Source organism: Drosophila busckii, chromosome 2R (genome assembly GCF_011750605.1).
Source record: "Drosophila busckii strain San Diego stock center, stock number 13000-0081.31 chromosome 2R, ASM1175060v1, whole genome shotgun sequence".
NCBI lineage: Eukaryota > Metazoa > Arthropoda > Insecta > Diptera > Drosophilidae > Drosophila > Drosophila busckii.
Genome location: NC_046605.1, coordinates 13,636,342 through 13,652,715, shown reverse-complemented (window position 1 = coordinate 13,652,715; position 16,374 = coordinate 13,636,342). Strand labels below are relative to the sequence as shown.

Genomic DNA, 16,374 nt, shown 5'->3' with positions numbered 1-16,374 from the left:
TGTACCGATATTGCGACAGGTTGGCAGCACCACCTTTGATGACGTCACAAATTTAAGGTAGCACAATTTAAATATAGTGGCTAGTCTTAAAAGCTTTTCATCGATTTATTTATAAATTCTTAATGTTATTTTATAGATATATTAATAAATTAAATACAATAAATAAAAGAAATACAAGAAGCATAACTCGTTACAAGTCACGACTACTCTTGCTACGGCTTAAGTAGCAGTTAGACACTATCGCACATCAGCAGTGACAAGTTGCTGCAAAAAAAAAAAAACAAACAACTCACAAAAATGGTAAGTTTATGAAGAATTCTTAATGCACATTATGCAAATATTTATAAAACACACAGAATTAGCATGCTAAGCAATCAAAGTGCAGTGTAGTTGTCACTGCCCACAACGAAAACGTAAAAAGACAGCTAACGTTATCACTGCAAGCAGTCAAAACTTAAAAGGCGAAAAAATAGCTTTTGGACACGGAAGTGTTTCTTGAAACTTGATTAAACCACCTTGGGAGCCAGCGAATTGAGTTTGAGCCATGGCCGCTGCTGGAGGCTTACCCGAAAATGCGGCAGAAATAGCCGTGGCAAATGCCATCAATAACATTAACGAGCGACAGATTTTGAGGCCCCCAAATGGTGGTAACCAGGTAAGTGCCGCACGCACACAAACAAGCGCACACATGTTAACACAATAATGCTTATCTAAACGTATTTTGTAGAACAACATGATGAATATGAGGGATCGTCTGTTTCATGCCATATACTTTCGTGTAGCGGCCACCTATGCGGAACTGGTGCCACGGCAAGTGCCTGATCTGAATAAATTTCAATATATATTTATTTATATTAATCACTTGCAGCAAGGTGCAATTGGCCATAGAGTATTTGTTGCTGCTTAAGGCTTTGATCTTCTTTTTTACGCTGGTCTACGTACACTCGGCGTTTATAAAGAATCCCTGCACTTGCCTACAGGATGTGCAAGGCTGGCCACGCGAAGGCGTCATACGCGTCGAAATTATACCTCATCTAGCTGAAAAGCGAATAATATGGCAACGCATTAAAACGGATAAGCAACTGGTGCAATCACTTAAGCATACTTAGTAAGCGCTGTCAAGACTTAAATTGTTCAATTCTTATGTAAATTGTTGTATCATTACAGTTACTACGGCGTGGGACCGCAAACGCTTGATAATCACAATAATCTCAAGCGCTACGAGGCAATGTTACGTCGACTAAGTCTGCCTGTACGTCCCAACTTTGCTTATGGCAATGAATCGCTTTATTATTACTTTGATGCTATCAATATACTAGATAACTACGATCATCCCACCTCTATACCATTGAAAAGTGATGATGAAGATGGTTAGTAAGACGGCAAATATAAACAAACAGGCGCTAAACTTTTGTATTTTACAGATGAGCAATATATTGTGGAATATTCTTTGGAGTACGGACATTTGCGGCTATCGACGGCAACAAGAAAACGTTTGCATATACCCGTGCTAACAGTGCAATTGGATCCAAATACAAATCCATGCTTTGGCGATAAATTAACACGCTATTTGCTTAAACATTTGATAGGGTAAGCGTCGCAGCTCTGACGAATGTATAATTATATTAAAATTGTTATGCATTATAGGTACGATGACTTGTTAATGGCCTCGGTGCGCATTATAGCTGAGAAGGAAGAAAACAAGGGCTATCTGCGCAATGTAATCACCGGCGAGCATTATCGCTTTGTCTCCATATGGTGGGCTGCCTGGAGCAGCTACCCCGCTGCCTTTTGTGTGATGGTGCTGTTTGTAAGTTCTTATAATATATAAAATCAAGCGCTTGTTTTATCATTCTTCTACTTGCAGACATTTTCGGTATCCATGCTATTGCGTTACTCGCATCATCATATATTTGTCTTCATAGTGGATGTGCTGCAAATGTTGGAGTATAATGTCTCTGCGCGTTTTCCTATTGCACCGCTCTTGACCGTCATACTGGCATTAGTGGGTATGCATAGTCTATCAGCTGCAGCTTGCTACCTCCAGTTTTAATATAATTTTGTATTTTCAACAGGCATGGAAGCGATTATGTCCGAGTTCTTTAATGATACTACAACAGCTTTCTACATCATACTGATTGTCTGGATTGCTGATCAATTTGATGCCATTTGCTGTCATACCAGCATTACCAAGCGCCATTGGCTCAGGTATGTGCAATAATCTATGCATATCTAGCTGAAATCTGAAAGTGAATAACGAATTCAATTACATTAACTCGTCAATCCTTTGGCTCTGCACTTAGCAGTTCATTTTGTCTTGTGTGTTTTATTTTTTTTTTATTTTGTTTTATATTGTACGCATGTTTCACACTCTTCAACGCTTGGGCGCTTGGCTCGTCTTTCGTTCGTTTGTTATTTGAAAATTAACTTGGCTTGCGCAAGCCTCCCCCGAGGGTCGAAAGCAAATCGACCAGCACACACACACACACACACTTGCATACAGAAAATACAACACCAAGTCCGCAAAGCAAAAATTTCATCACTTAAGTCAACAAGCGTAACCCAAGCGGCTCCCGTTACCCCCTTAACCCCCCCGCACATCACATCAGCCCATCTAAACTGAGCCGCGCCATTAGCAAACATTTAAATAAACTTGTTTGTAATAGCTGTGTACAGCAGCAAAAGGAATAATGTGAAGACCTACTAGAAAATAATAATAAAAACAACATTGTATATAGCAACAGCAATTGACAGGGAAAACAGCTGTGCTAAAAACCCCAAAAATTAAGTATGTTTAAGTCCTTCAAGCTGTTTACACTTTTTTGATAAAAGGAAGCGTATATGAAGCTCATGTCCAATATAGAATGTGAGCGAATTCATTTAGTAGCAGCAATACTGAAAGGTGTCTAAGCTCCAAATGCAAGTTTTTCATTCTATGTTTTATATTTCCAATTTATAATATAAGTGGTTATGCTTAAGCGTATCGCATAGTCGGTTGTAACCGTCTTGTAGGCGTAGTTTGAGGTCTGCTTATTGGGGTAGTTTTGTGGGGGCTACTTTGCGGTTTATTGCGCGCACTTTGCATAATTGAGAAGAGCAGTTAGAAATTATTTTGGTAACTGTCTGCGCTCACAGCAGCGCGCAGCTATCAATAATTCAAAAAGACACTCGCGTATTCTCTTTAAGAGACAAACTGTTTATGGCTGTCATTAGAAATTCATGTGCCAGCACACCCCGGCTCCCCCCAATCACTATTTGGCTGTTAAATAGCACTCCACAGTCCGCACACCCCTTTCTAGCATCTACAGTTTCGGCTCATTTTGGTGTTGATTTTGCGTAATTTGCGCCTGAATTAAAAGGCTATCAATGCGGTCCACTCGACGCTGTTGAATTGGTTGCTCTGTTGGGGCCACTTGTCCTATTTGTATTCATTAAATATTCAAGCGCCCAAATCATTTTAAATGTTCGCATAGACAATCTGTTTACTTTGGTTGTCTTTCCAGGCTGCAAACATTTTTATGCATAACAAGAGGGTTTCTTTTTTCTAAAGTAGCCTAGCCCCCAGTTCAATAAGCTTTAATGCATAAATTTTAGGTAGAATAGTTTGTTTAAGCTTATGATTGATTAGATGCCAGACGCTCAAAAATGTCTGCACATAATTATGAGTTAAGTATTACATAATTTTATATATATATATATTTTATTTATTATGATCTTTTAAGTCCCGCAAAGTATTTTGCCATTTCATCTTTAATAGTTTCTATAGGCTATAGAGCAGTCTGGATTGCCGTGCATAGCAATCATAAATGAGATTCAAAGTTATTGTTATTGGTCAAAAGGAAAGTTGCGCAAGTGTCTAGCAACAAAATGAGCATTCCTAGGACATTTTGGCAGGACAAACACACACACACACACACACATGTAATGCATTCATAAAAGGTTTAGCAGAAGCTAAGAGCGGAAGTGGTGTGGGACTTAAATGGCAATTGCATGCATGCGCAGCTTTTCCTCGTTTCATAAGTAAGAATTAATTTTGTGAAGAGTCACAACATATTGACTGAGCTCATCATGCATACACACACATACGCACATACACCCTGCATATTTGCTTGGTTTCATTGTATGTGTGTGTGTGTGTGTTCGTTTGGGTGTGGGTGTGTGTACTTTGGTAAGGTTTAATTTTGCTGTTATTGACCGCCTTGGGCCAAACGAAAGGGGTTTTTGCTATTTCCGTGAATACTTTTTCTTGTGAAAAGCTACTGCGGTTATGGCTTGGATTGAAAACGGGATTTGTTAGCTAGCAGCATCCTGCCTGGCTGCCTGCCTTTTGCTCTGTCCTACATACATTCTAACTTCCTGTCATTGGCTGCTGCCTCAGTTGCCTTTGAGCCCTTAAAGCACTCACTTTTAAAGCTTGGCAAACGTTGGCTCAGCTTACAGCGCCACTCTAATTTCTCTATGTATGTGCGCCCTAATTAGCCACAAATCAAAGTTATTCCAAACTAGCAAATGCAGGGGGACTTCCCCAACCCATCCCATCGCACCGCACACAATCAAAGCCTAATTGACTAACGTCAGCGACTTTAAAGTGGCAAGAACTAAGGTCTTTGACTGTGGGCACGTTTAAAATAACTCAGTTAATCGCCGTTTAACGAGGCAGGCGCCAAAAATGTTATAAAAGCTGCCCCAGCCCTTTCTCAGACGCCGCCCCTCACCGCCCAGAATTGGCCTTGATACTGTTGCTACTGCTGCTGCTGCTGCTGCTGCTGCTGCTGCTCTTGGCGCCTGTCAACAGCTTGGGCTCTTTTGCCGCTTTGCCCTGTGGCTTCTGTTGGCGCATAATGCGTCTTTTGTGCTTAAATCTGGTTGCCAAGGCACGGGGCAGACGACACGTATTAAATGAGCTGCAAAACTGTTGAGAGACGCTGCCTTGCCCCCCGCCAACCAGCCAAACCCGTTCCCAAGCTCAGTTATGACTGCCGGCTACGAATCCAACGATTCCTAACTCTATACAGAGTAAGAGAGCGAGCATCAAGTTGTGGCGCAGATTGTTTTGTCGCTGACACAAAAGCGTAAATATATATATGTATATATATATTTATATGTGTCTATGTGTGTGTGTGGCTTCAAAGAGCAAAAATTGTATCAGTACAAATTGGAGTTGGAGTTATGGCTGAGTGGGTTCAAGTTCGGGTTCGGGTTCGAGTTCGAGTTCGCGTTCGGTTACGCGGACCTACGCAATAGGGCACAAAATATAACAGTCGCGGGTTTCAAGTAGCTGCCCCGTCTCCCCCCGAGGCCTAACCCCAGCTTGGGCTGCCGTTTGCCTTCTTTGCTGCTTGCTGCTTGTCACGCCTTTTGCTAGCCTGTTGTTTACACGCTTGTTATGCGTACCTACTTACAAATAAGTATTTCTATATATATATATACAATATATACTTGGGTATATAGATTTCGACGCTTGTTATGGTTGCCTGTTTAACTTGAAGGTGGCGCCTTGTTCGTCCCTAGCGATGGCTGCGTGAATTGCAATAAAAAAGTATTGGATTATGTAGACTAAAATCACATACTGCTTAATCGATAAAACATTAGTACATAAACCATAATAATTAATGCATGGACTGTTTAGATTTCAAAACGAAAATAATATAGTAGTAATGCGCTTGCTCTATCGATACTATCGATAACATATTTTAGAAAACGTTACTTTTCTTTCAAAAATTTGCTTGCTTATCGCAAAGCTCTCACGCTAACATCTCAAGTGCTCGCATCAAACTCCCAAGTGCTCAAGCCATTGGCAACCGTTGGCAGCGCATTTCCTTGGCACGTATTCCTTTCCCTTAACGCCCCGTCATTTTGTTACGTTCCACAACAGTTGCGCCTTGTGCCTTAGCCTTATGCCTGGTTGCTGTTTGCTGTTCTCGTGTTGATTGAGATCATGTTACGCAAAGTATAATTGCGTCAAGTTTGTTTTGCAGCCATAACTTTTGTCCGCGAGCCAACGCCTCTTGTCACCCCTTGTCACGCCCTTGCCAGCGCGTTGAAGTGGTCTTTACGCTTCTACGGCATATCCTTTGACCTGCCCTTACGCTCCCAAATGCCGACCCTTCGCGCTTCTTCGTACGCTCGTGTTGTTCAAAGGTGCAGCTGATGAGTGTTCATAACGAGCCAAAATCGCTTCATTGTTATATGCATACAGTAGCTGTTTGCTTGCTTGCTTGCGTATTTTATTTATTTTCTCTTTTATATCATTGTTTGTTTGTTTGTATGTTTATTTGTTTGTTTACGTGGCGTATGCGCAACGCAGCGCGGCTCAGCTCTGTGCCCATTTGATGTTGATGCATGGAAAATGGGTCGCTTACACGCATTTATCAATGAAGAGCACACACACATATAAATTTATGCAGACAAGTTGTGTGCCGTTGTACTTTAGTTTTGTTATATTTCAATTAAGTAAACTATTGCACGCTGCAAATGAAATCAAAGTTGCATAAAAATTCTCAGCATTTGTCACGTATTTGCAACAACAAACGCCTGCAGGGCTGTTTATTGATATTTGTCTGTGTGTGCATAGCAAGCAATATTTTTTAATTTAAATTCAATAAAGAATAGAATATGCGTTATGACAGAAAATAAATAAATTGACAACAGAAAACATCGGCGCATTTCTGCGAAATTGAAATTGAGATTTTTAATGTCATATTGTCAGGCGTTATGTGGAAAAATATTGTAATTATATTCATTATAGTAAGGATAAAAATTTGCATTTGTCCAGTAAATTTGTGTTTTAATATGCGATTTCGTGGAAATGCGTCGATGCGTGCTAAAGCTAAAGCTAAAGCTGTTGAAATTCTATGAGCAGTGCAGCCTGCATGTCTGTTAAGCAGTTAACAGCGCTGCCCAAATTTAACTAACAGCGCATTAACAGCAGAGCCCATTGCGCTTGCAGGTATGCAACAAAATATTGGCATAAAACCAATTACTCTATGCAGATGCTTGTGGCCATGTTTTATTGGCCAGTTTACCACAAGTAAACACACGCATGCATGCATAAGGATAAATATTGCAACAGGTGCACGTATTAGTGCAGCACTTTAGCCAAATCGCCCGGATTAATGCCAGCGTTGCATATTCATATGCAGGCACTCACATAAGGTAACATGTCTTGCTCGACTCAAGTGCTTCCTAGCTCATTGAGCACTTTACACATTACGCAGACGCCCCCACACACACACACACACACACACAGACGCAGACGCATGGCAACAGCTGTGGGCGACACTCTTCGGTTGCAATGTCTGCCTTAGCCTTAGCGTGGCGTTTGTTTGCATGCCACAAGAAACACTTGTGACGCTGATCGGATCAGTGGCAACGGCCAGACATAGTCTAAGACTGCAGCTGTGTCAGGTGTAACTGTTTATTTAACCAGCGTTAGCACATGCAACAGTTACTGCTGCCAGCCTGGCTTGTGGCCCACGCTGCTTGCGACGCCTGTTGCAACATCATTTGCCCTCATTTCCGTTTGCTCGAAGGATATGAATGCCAATAGCACTTCCTTAGCGCACATCCGTTGCGACACGCCGCCTGGGTTGGAGACGGAGTCGGGCTCTGTGTGTGCGTGCGGCCCAGAGTCTGAGTCTAAGACTAGGACTGAGTCTAAGACTAGGACTGAGTCTTGTTCCACCCGTTTGACGCTTGTCAACACTACGCTACATTAGGAAAACGAATGAAACGGAAACGAACAAGCGATAAGTGTTGTCTACGTGTTTGTGAGTGCTGCTGCTGCTGCTGAGCGGGACAGCGAGGGTGCGTGGCTAAAAGGGTGCGGAAATTGCTGCAAAGCGTTTCGCACAATGCTGTCAACTCTTTCCATAATGCTGCTTCTGCCGCTTCGGCCTCCAAAGTCTTACCCACCAACCGAATAAATGTCGTGTGTCTTCATTTGTCGCTTGTCGATTCCAATGTTTGTCTGTCTGGGTGTGAGTGTGTGTGTACGTGTGTGTGCACAATCTACTCAAATTAAATTCAATAACATAACTCAATCATGACATACACGCCCACACACACACACACACTCAAGCCCACCCACTCACAATGTTGTGTAAAATAAATTAAAGTTAAATTCCAATGAACAACACCAACCAAGCGTTCGGACACTGTTAATGGCTTTGGCACCGACTGCAGCTCCTGGCAGCCCCAGGTCTGGGTACTTCAATTGTTTGTGCTGCTTATCACCAAAGCGTCGCTGTCTGTCTTTTATTCATTCTGTTTATTATTTGTCGTCTTTTGCCCACAAAACAACGCAGCCAACAACAGCGCTAGCAATTATTTATATTATTAAATCCACTTGAGTGTTTTTTTTTCTTTCTTTCTTGCGCTTGTTGCTGCCGTTTAATACCCAGCATAAGTATTTTGAAGGGAATTGTTAGTGTAGCAAAGTATTAGGTTAAGTCTGATAAATAAGCAAATTTATTTTTATTCAATTGCTTATAAAGCATCGAAACGAATTGTAATTTTTATTTTTTACCTAATTGGTGTGCCGTAGAATTTAAATCAAACCAAAACAAAATAAGCAGAGTTGGTTTTAAGAGTTTAGAACGTTTGCGTCTCCTGTGATTTGCTTTGCGAGATTTCTAGCTAAAGTCTCGAGAGATTGCTGTAGCTCACCTGTGTATGTGATTCTTAAATTATATAACAAGTTTAAAATTGTTGCAATTATTTGGCATCTACTTAAGGCAAAGTAAAATAATCAACATAATGATGCATCTTGATCAATTTAGACTGCAAATGCTTCTAATTTTAGAGTCCGATTAACTAGAAATTTAATTTGTTTTTCCATTTATGTTTGTTACATCTCCCAAGGTAACTTGCAGTCAGTCAGTTTTAAAATAGAAAAGTCCATCAAGCAGCAATTGTTGCTTTTATTTCTATTGTCAGTTGGCAAGGCGTTACTTATGTCATACGCCCCAGGCCGCTGCCTCTGCAACTGTCTGTCGCAACTGTCTGGGCTGTCTGACCCATTTCTCCAAAGGCTTACTTGGCACTTGGCCAGAACGCGCTCTCGCTCGCGCGTAATAAAAATAGCAAAGAAAAACAATATATTATTGTTTTTTATTTTAGCAATGTTAAATACAATATTATTGAAGGGTAATCGTGTCCCAAGTGTATACAGAGCTAAAAAAAAAAAATACTGTTATATATATATAATTTTGACAAGGGTCTGAGGTCAGAGAGTGTTACACTGACAGCTTTTTGTTTGCTATTAAATGTTAAACATGTTTCTGTATTTTGTTGCTTACAGATTCTTCTATTTGTACCACTTTGCGTTCTACGCGTATCATTACCGCTTCAGTGGACAATACAGAACTCTGGCGCTGCTCTCGTCGTTCCTCTTCATTCAGGTAAGCCACAAAAACGGGGCACAATGTGGGGCATTATAAAAGGCAATGACATTGTCATTAACGTTGCGCAATTGGCCTGCCCAGCGCTTCATTCGCCTGTCAACTGCATGACAAATTACCCAGCGCATTATATAGCAGACGTCTATCTGTCTATCCGTCTCTCTGTCTGTCTGTCTGTCTGTCTGTGTGTGTAGCTCACGTGTAGACTGCTCACGTGCCTGACAACTCTCTGCCTGGGTCTCGATTGCATAAGCGCACTTGCCTTTTCTCTCTCTCTGTCGCTCTGCCGCTTTGACTCTCTGTTTAAATTTTTTTTCTTACTGCTCTGCTCGGCTTTCATTGCAGCACTCCATGGTGTACTTCTTCCATCGCTACGAGCTGCCAGCCATTATGGCCCAGCGTCAGGCCTTCATCATTATGCGTAATCAGCCAAATGTGAATGCAGCAGCTGCTGCTGACGGTGCTGGAAACGGTGGAGCAGCTCCTGCCGCTGATGCTGCTGCTGCTGCTGTTGGTGGAGGTGGTCAGCAGATGCAACGTGCTCGGCATATTGTGGTGCGGATCTTTCGCCAGTTGGCTGCACAGCGTCAAACGGCTGCAGCCAATAATGCTGCACTTAGAGCAGCAGCACAAGCCGCCGCGGCCGTCGCCGCCGCCAACAATGCCACACCTGCCGCCGCTGGGCCCGTTATTAACAACAACAATAACAACTTTGCTTTGGTCAATTGGAGACGCTTGCCTATAGTTGGGCAATTGCTGCAGCGAGGCGAGCAATTCGAGACTGTGCGACGTGTGTTTCTTGGCCAGGGTCATGGCCATGGGCAATTGATGCAAGTGCGCTTGCAACGCATTAATGTCGCCGATATGCAGCGCCTGCGAACACGCGTTGCTGTTGCCACAGCAGCGGCCGCAGCAGCAGCGCGTGCTACACCAAATACAGCTGCAACTCCATCAGGTTGAGTATCTTGTCTATGTTAATTAAGTGAGCTTCATCGCTCTCTCTCTCTGTGCCCTCTTGTGGCACAGTTCATTGCGCGCTGAAGCACTTGCAGCCATATGTTGCAAGCTCAATTTGTGTTAAAGCGCTACCCAAAAAACGCTGCAATGCCAGCAATGATTGCGCACTGTTGTCATAGGTACACGCCACGCCCCACTTGCCACACCATTCGCTCGTTGTGTGTAATCGACCGTAAGATAAATTTAAATATGCGCTTTAAGCTGCACTCGAAACCGAAACAAAATAAGCGAAAATATTGCCAACCATTTACAATGTGCAGCAACGAACTTGAAATGCTCTCCATCAAGCATTCCAAATGAAATAAACTCAAGAAACTAGTGACGGTAAAGTTTCATTCAAAATAATAACTGCTATACACTGAGCTACTTACCAAATTTGGTGTCTCCAGCAGTAATTTCATTTGACTAACTTATTAGATTCTCTGTACAATTTGATTTACCGGGTCTTCAAACTATGCGCTAAAAAGTATGCTACATAATTTGCATATTCAATGTTTGCTGCAAATTGAACTGCGAAATCCACATGCCCCACGTGCTCACACACAATTTGCCACAATATAAATCTGAAATGTGTAAAAACAAAATAAGCTAAGAGAAAAGTTTATATGTATTTTCATCCAGTGGCAATAAATGTCAAAGAGGCGACGCACTCAAACATGAAAACAGCCAATATTAACAATATATAAAATATAAATATGTGAAGCTACACAAAATTCTTAAACCCCCGCCCAGCTCCAGTCTCGCTCCTGCGCTCGTTCGTTCGGTCCGTCTGTGTGCTGTTTAACAATAATATGAAATTATTTCTCAATTCGCTTTGCGAAAATGTTTCGAGCAAAACGAATGTTTTGTATATTGTAACGCGGCTGTCATTTCCTGTTTTATTTTCACTTTATTTCATTGCTGACTTTGCCATTCTTTGCATATTTTAGATGTCGAAACAAATCATGGACAAGGACGCCAAGTGCCAGCTACAATGGCAAATAGCATGAATGATGCAGAGGCAAGAGCGCAGGATATGGCAATGGCAGCGGAAACAGCTCAGGGCAACCAACAGCAGCAGCAGCAGCAGCAGGAGGGGAAGCTGGAGTTAAACTTGGAGCAGCCAGTTGCGTCTAAGACGTTGGAAAATCTAAATTCCGCTGCAGCGGATATTATAAATATGCCGGATACAACAAATATAGGAAAAGCAGCAGCAGCAGCAGAGAACACAACAAAAACAACAACAACTTGTTTGGTTGAACCCCCGCAGCTGTCAATGGCAAAGCAATTAGCAAATAATTTGCCAGCTCAAACGCTCGAGCCACAGCAACAACAACAACAACAGCAGAAGATGCCGGCATCAGGTGCAAAGCAGAGCAATCCAATGCAGAGTGACCAGCAGTCAGCACCAGCAACAACAACAACTGCAGCAGCAGCAGCAGCCGCCGCCGCCGCCTCCACATCAAAACAACTTCTAGCCGAGTCCAAGGCGCCAAGCAGCAGCAGCAGCAGCGACAGCAGCACAACGATGGATGGCAGGCAAACAGTTGATTTTATAGAAGGCGACAGCTTCACGTCAACGGCAAATTACGTAGCCGACAAGGCTGGCTCCAGCCACATGCAACAGTCAGACCAACTTCCACCCCAGCCCGAGCTAATGAAAACACCAACACATACATCAAACCAAGTGACAACAGCAGCCGAAGCCACAACAGCCAGCAACTGAATAAGATGACGACAGGGCAAGGGGATTGGATGGAAGCCAATGTTGTGGTATATGCTCTGCTGCGTTATGAGCGTGTCTATGTCTATGTCTATGTGTGTGTGTGTGTGTGTGTGCTGCAGCTTTCCCCCGCCCCCCACCCTCCACAAAAAAAAAACAAGATGTTATACAAGCATAAAACAGCTAGTAAATTTTAGATAATTTGTCTGGTGTACTTATGTCTAGATCATGCACGCTGGCTGACTGTTGTATATGTATGTGTGTGTGTAGTGAGTGTGTGTGTCTGACTGTGTGTGTGTGTGAGTGTGCGTGAACTAGACGCATACAACTTTTGGGGTTTGCTGGCAAAACTGTGTTACTTAGTGATGATGTTTTTTCTATTATAATAATTATTATAATTATGTTTGTTTGTTTTGCGCTTTAGTTTATGTTTATAGTTTGGTTACGTCAACTTTTTAATTAGCTGCATTAGTTTGCAGCAGCTAATCCCAAATGCTTTTTAAATTTTAGTTTGTTGCTTTTTTGTCAAATTAAATACCTACAGCACTTAGGGCAAAAGGACAAGTGATAGATACACAATTTGGGATTTTCTTAGCAACTGTGTTTCGAAAATTGATTTAAGTCTTGGTTCGTGTATGTCGTGCGAGAATGTCTGTGTGTATCTAAGACTTTTTACAAAGCAATCTTCAAACGTTTATCTAAAGCTTAACTAATGTACTACTTTATAAATTATAAATTAATAAATATGCATATTGCGTCTCTATGTAGTTACATGGCATTTATGCCCTAAAAAATATTGCAAATAAATCTGTATCAAAAATATATAAAATTGCTTTTATATTCAAGAGTCGTTCACTGGGTTTGGGCGTTTATTTGTATTCAGCTGTATTTGCTCAGCTTTGTGTGATTAATACAGCAAGCTCTTTGTTTTTCTCAGTACTCAAAAGCATTTGATTTATTAAAGCTTTAGGCAAACATGTGTCTCTGCTCTGACTTAGTCAGTCGCATAATCTTTAAATCAATGACAGCCATGTGTCTGTGCTTTGATTTCCAAAGCGCTTTGTATCGTCTACTTTTCACATCAGCAGGTTAATTAACTTAGCAAAGCTCAAACTATGTTTCTTTTTTATATTGGCGCTCAAGCTTATCAACAGTCAAGTATAGCATGAATAAAAAACACTGCTGTCAATTTAATTTAAATTAAACAAAGTCACATTATGCGGCATCAAAAGCTGAGCTGATTTGCATATTACTGTATGCGAATTAACTCGGCAAAGGAATACAAAGTAATAATAATAATAATGATTATGATAACACCGAGACGAGGCGAGACAGCAGTCTGTTATATACACGACCATATATAGTCGCATATATATGCTTTATATAGAGTTATGTATGTTGGCACTTAAACGCTCAAGTCGCTGCTTAGCTCTGGCAGCTGATAGATTTTATGCATGCCAATGGCTGTAGCTTCTCACTCCAGTTAGAGCTCATGCACATCATTCGTATGCTATCAACATTAGCAATGAGGCATCATCGATTGCTTGTCTATGGCTTGAAGGAAAGACGCCGCCAAACTTGCTGCCAAAGTATGTAAATAAAACAATGCAAATGTCTGGCTCTGGCTTGCCACAGCGGGGCAGTGCTTGGAGCTCGCTGGCTGGCTGGCTGACTGTCTGTCTGTCTGTTGGCAGATTGGATAACATGCCTGGGTTACCTTTCGGTAACGGGCGCTGTCAATGCGCATTGCTTCCAGTTCGTTGATGTGCGCCAAGCCAAGCGTCTTACAATAATAAACAACACGGCAGCGGCTACAGCAGCGTGTACGAATTTAGACATCAGTGGTGGCTGTGGGACATGTGGTGGGCATTCCACACACACACTCAAAAAAGAAATGCCAAAAATACATAAATTAGATGGCGCAAGTAAGTAAGTACAGCGAGCACTTGATTTGGACTGTTTACTTGGCAGGATATTGAGCAGCATGCACGCAACTTGATTATCATCTCGACGCGGCGTCTCATGTCTGTGTGTCTCTTATCAATATTTACAGCATCTACTTGTTTGTTTGCTTGCTTGCTTGCTTATTATTTGCTCATTTGTTTTTTCTTACGCTTTTTGTTTTGCGAGGGTGCTAAGAGAAACTTTTCAATAAAAGATGAGAGTCACAGGCTTGTTGTGACAACACAAGAATCAACACATAATTTACATCTCATTAACACATGTGCTTCATGTGTGTGTGTGTGTGTGCGTGTGTGTGTGTGTTGTTGTCATTAAAAGGCTGTCAAAAGGGACTTCAAGCTTACTCCACAAACTTCAGTCAAGCCACATTTAAACGCGTCTCTTAATCGCAAGTCAAACAAAATGTTGCCTACTTTTGCGCTGCCTCTTAGTGCGTGTGTGTGTGTGGGGAAGTTGGGCATATGTTCAAATGAATCTTAATTAGCTCTTTTGTTGTAAATAAAGCCGCAGGCATACGGCTCGATGTGCGTGCGTTCATGTTTTTGCCTTCAAAAAAGCCATGAAAACTAAAAGATTCTTTTGAGCAGATTTAACGGATTACTTGCATGTGTGTGTGTTCATTTCAATTAATTTACTTGCTTATGCCTTTTAATAGAAATATTACAAGCTGCAGCTGTTGTGTCTTTGATGTTTTAATTGATAATGCAAATACAAATTAAAAATTCAGTTCGATATATTTTGTACTTTTATCGATCACTACTGCAAATGTTAAAATTAACAGCACGCAACTGTTGAGCAGCAGTTGTTGCAACTGAGGCTTTAACAAAACATAACAAAACACAATTCTTATCATATTTAAGCCGCTTTCTTGTTTGCTTTGTTATACACTTATGATTCAGTCAAACAATGCGAAAACAACTTCATTTGGCGCGCACAACTCAAAAAAACTTTTACCTCTAGCCAGCCAGGCAGCCAGCCAGGGCTGTGCTGTAATCAATCTTTGGCAAAGTTACTTAATATAACAAAAGGAATAAACTTTGCCAAGCCAATTTTAAGTTGAATGTTTATTGATGGCTTTTGTCTGTGTGTAACTGTAATGCCAAGTGAATAATTGTGGTTTTTTGCAGTTGAAATTAATAAGGATTTAATTGTAGATATTTTTATAAAACTAAAGCACTGCTACGGTCGTCGACTGCATCCTTTTAACTACGTGTATTCTCAAGCAATAACATTTTATATAACAAGTTATAGCTAGAAGCATACACGTGGCCATTTCAGATTGCCAAGTAACACTCGTAATTTATTTTTCTTTTAAGCAAGCACTGCATAAGTTCTGCTCAATTTGCAGTCACTTTGCTTAACGTGTTTTTAGTTGCTGCTATCTTTGTTTTTATTTAATTTTCAGCTATTTGTACTTACACGTATTCCGAGCTGCGCTCCAGGTTAACATCGTGACTCCTTGTCCGCTGCTTGCTGCTTGCTTTTGGTTTTGTATTACGCTTGATACGCCTAATAATGCCCGGCCGCAGAATTAATTGCACTATAATTTGTAATTAAGTTACAGAGGAAAACACGAAACGGCGCATCCTTGTGGGTACTGCTGGGGCCGTGCCAGGGCAAAATTTCATGCTAATAAAATGCGCACAATGGCGTATGCTGGCATCCAAATGGTGCGGTTACGGCCATGGCGGGGGGGCAGTGCTAGTTGTCCATGACGCGACTTGGTTAGTTTACATGTTTAGGTGTGTGTGTGTGTGTGTGTGTGTGCTGGTATGTGACCGCTACGTTGTTTCACTATAATTAATTAATTACATTATACTAGCTTGCTGTCATCGTTCCAGTTGCGCCTGCTCATGTTGTTGTTGCAGTTGCAAAATGTAATGAACAGACAACAACGACGAGCATATTATGAGCCAAGTCCTCGTTGACAACCAACAAGAGCGTCACTTTCAATAAAATTAAGTTGTTTCGCAATCAGTTGCTGCATCTTATTGCTCTGCTGCTTCCTGTTGTTGTAGTTGTTGTTGCTGCTGTTGCTGCCGCCGTGTTGCTGCTGCTGCTGCTCCTTGGCAATTATTTTGCAATTTGGTGGCTGGGCAAAAGCCAATCAAACAACTTTTGCCCAACAAGTTGTGCAAGCAAAAATGCAAAATGTAAATAAACTCAATTACTGCGTAGACAGACAGACAGTCAGACAGCCAGCCAGCCAGCCAGTCAGCCAGCCAGTCAGCCAGCCAACGAGTAAGGCAGCGACTAAAGGCGCAAGAGAGCGCGAATTAAGCGGTCTGATGC

The 16,374-nt window shown here is 41.6% G+C and overlaps 1 protein-coding gene across 2 annotated transcripts; it reads left to right on the top strand.

The window, feature by feature from the left end:
• Positions 1-225: 225 nt before the first annotated feature.
• Positions 226-12,557, top strand: LOC108597429 (membralin). 2 transcript variants are annotated; one of them, XM_017983984.1, is made up of 12 exons: positions 228-300; positions 357-655; positions 728-810; positions 869-1,108; positions 1,168-1,370; positions 1,425-1,590; positions 1,648-1,810; positions 1,868-2,009; positions 2,076-2,208; positions 9,302-9,401; positions 9,747-10,356; positions 11,348-12,557. In XM_017983984.1, the coding sequence occupies exons 2-12, from the start codon at positions 545-547 to the stop codon at positions 12,121-12,123; spliced, it is 2,727 nt and encodes a 908-aa protein (XP_017839473.1). In that variant the 5' UTR covers positions 228-300; positions 357-544; the 3' UTR covers positions 12,124-12,557. The 2 variants fall into 2 exon arrangements, with proteins under 2 accessions (XP_017839475.1, XP_017839473.1); XM_017983986.1 differs by lacking the exon at positions 9,747-10,356 and having other exon boundaries at positions 226-300; positions 11,348-11,507.
• The last annotated feature ends 3,817 nt before the right edge of the window (positions 12,558-16,374 follow it).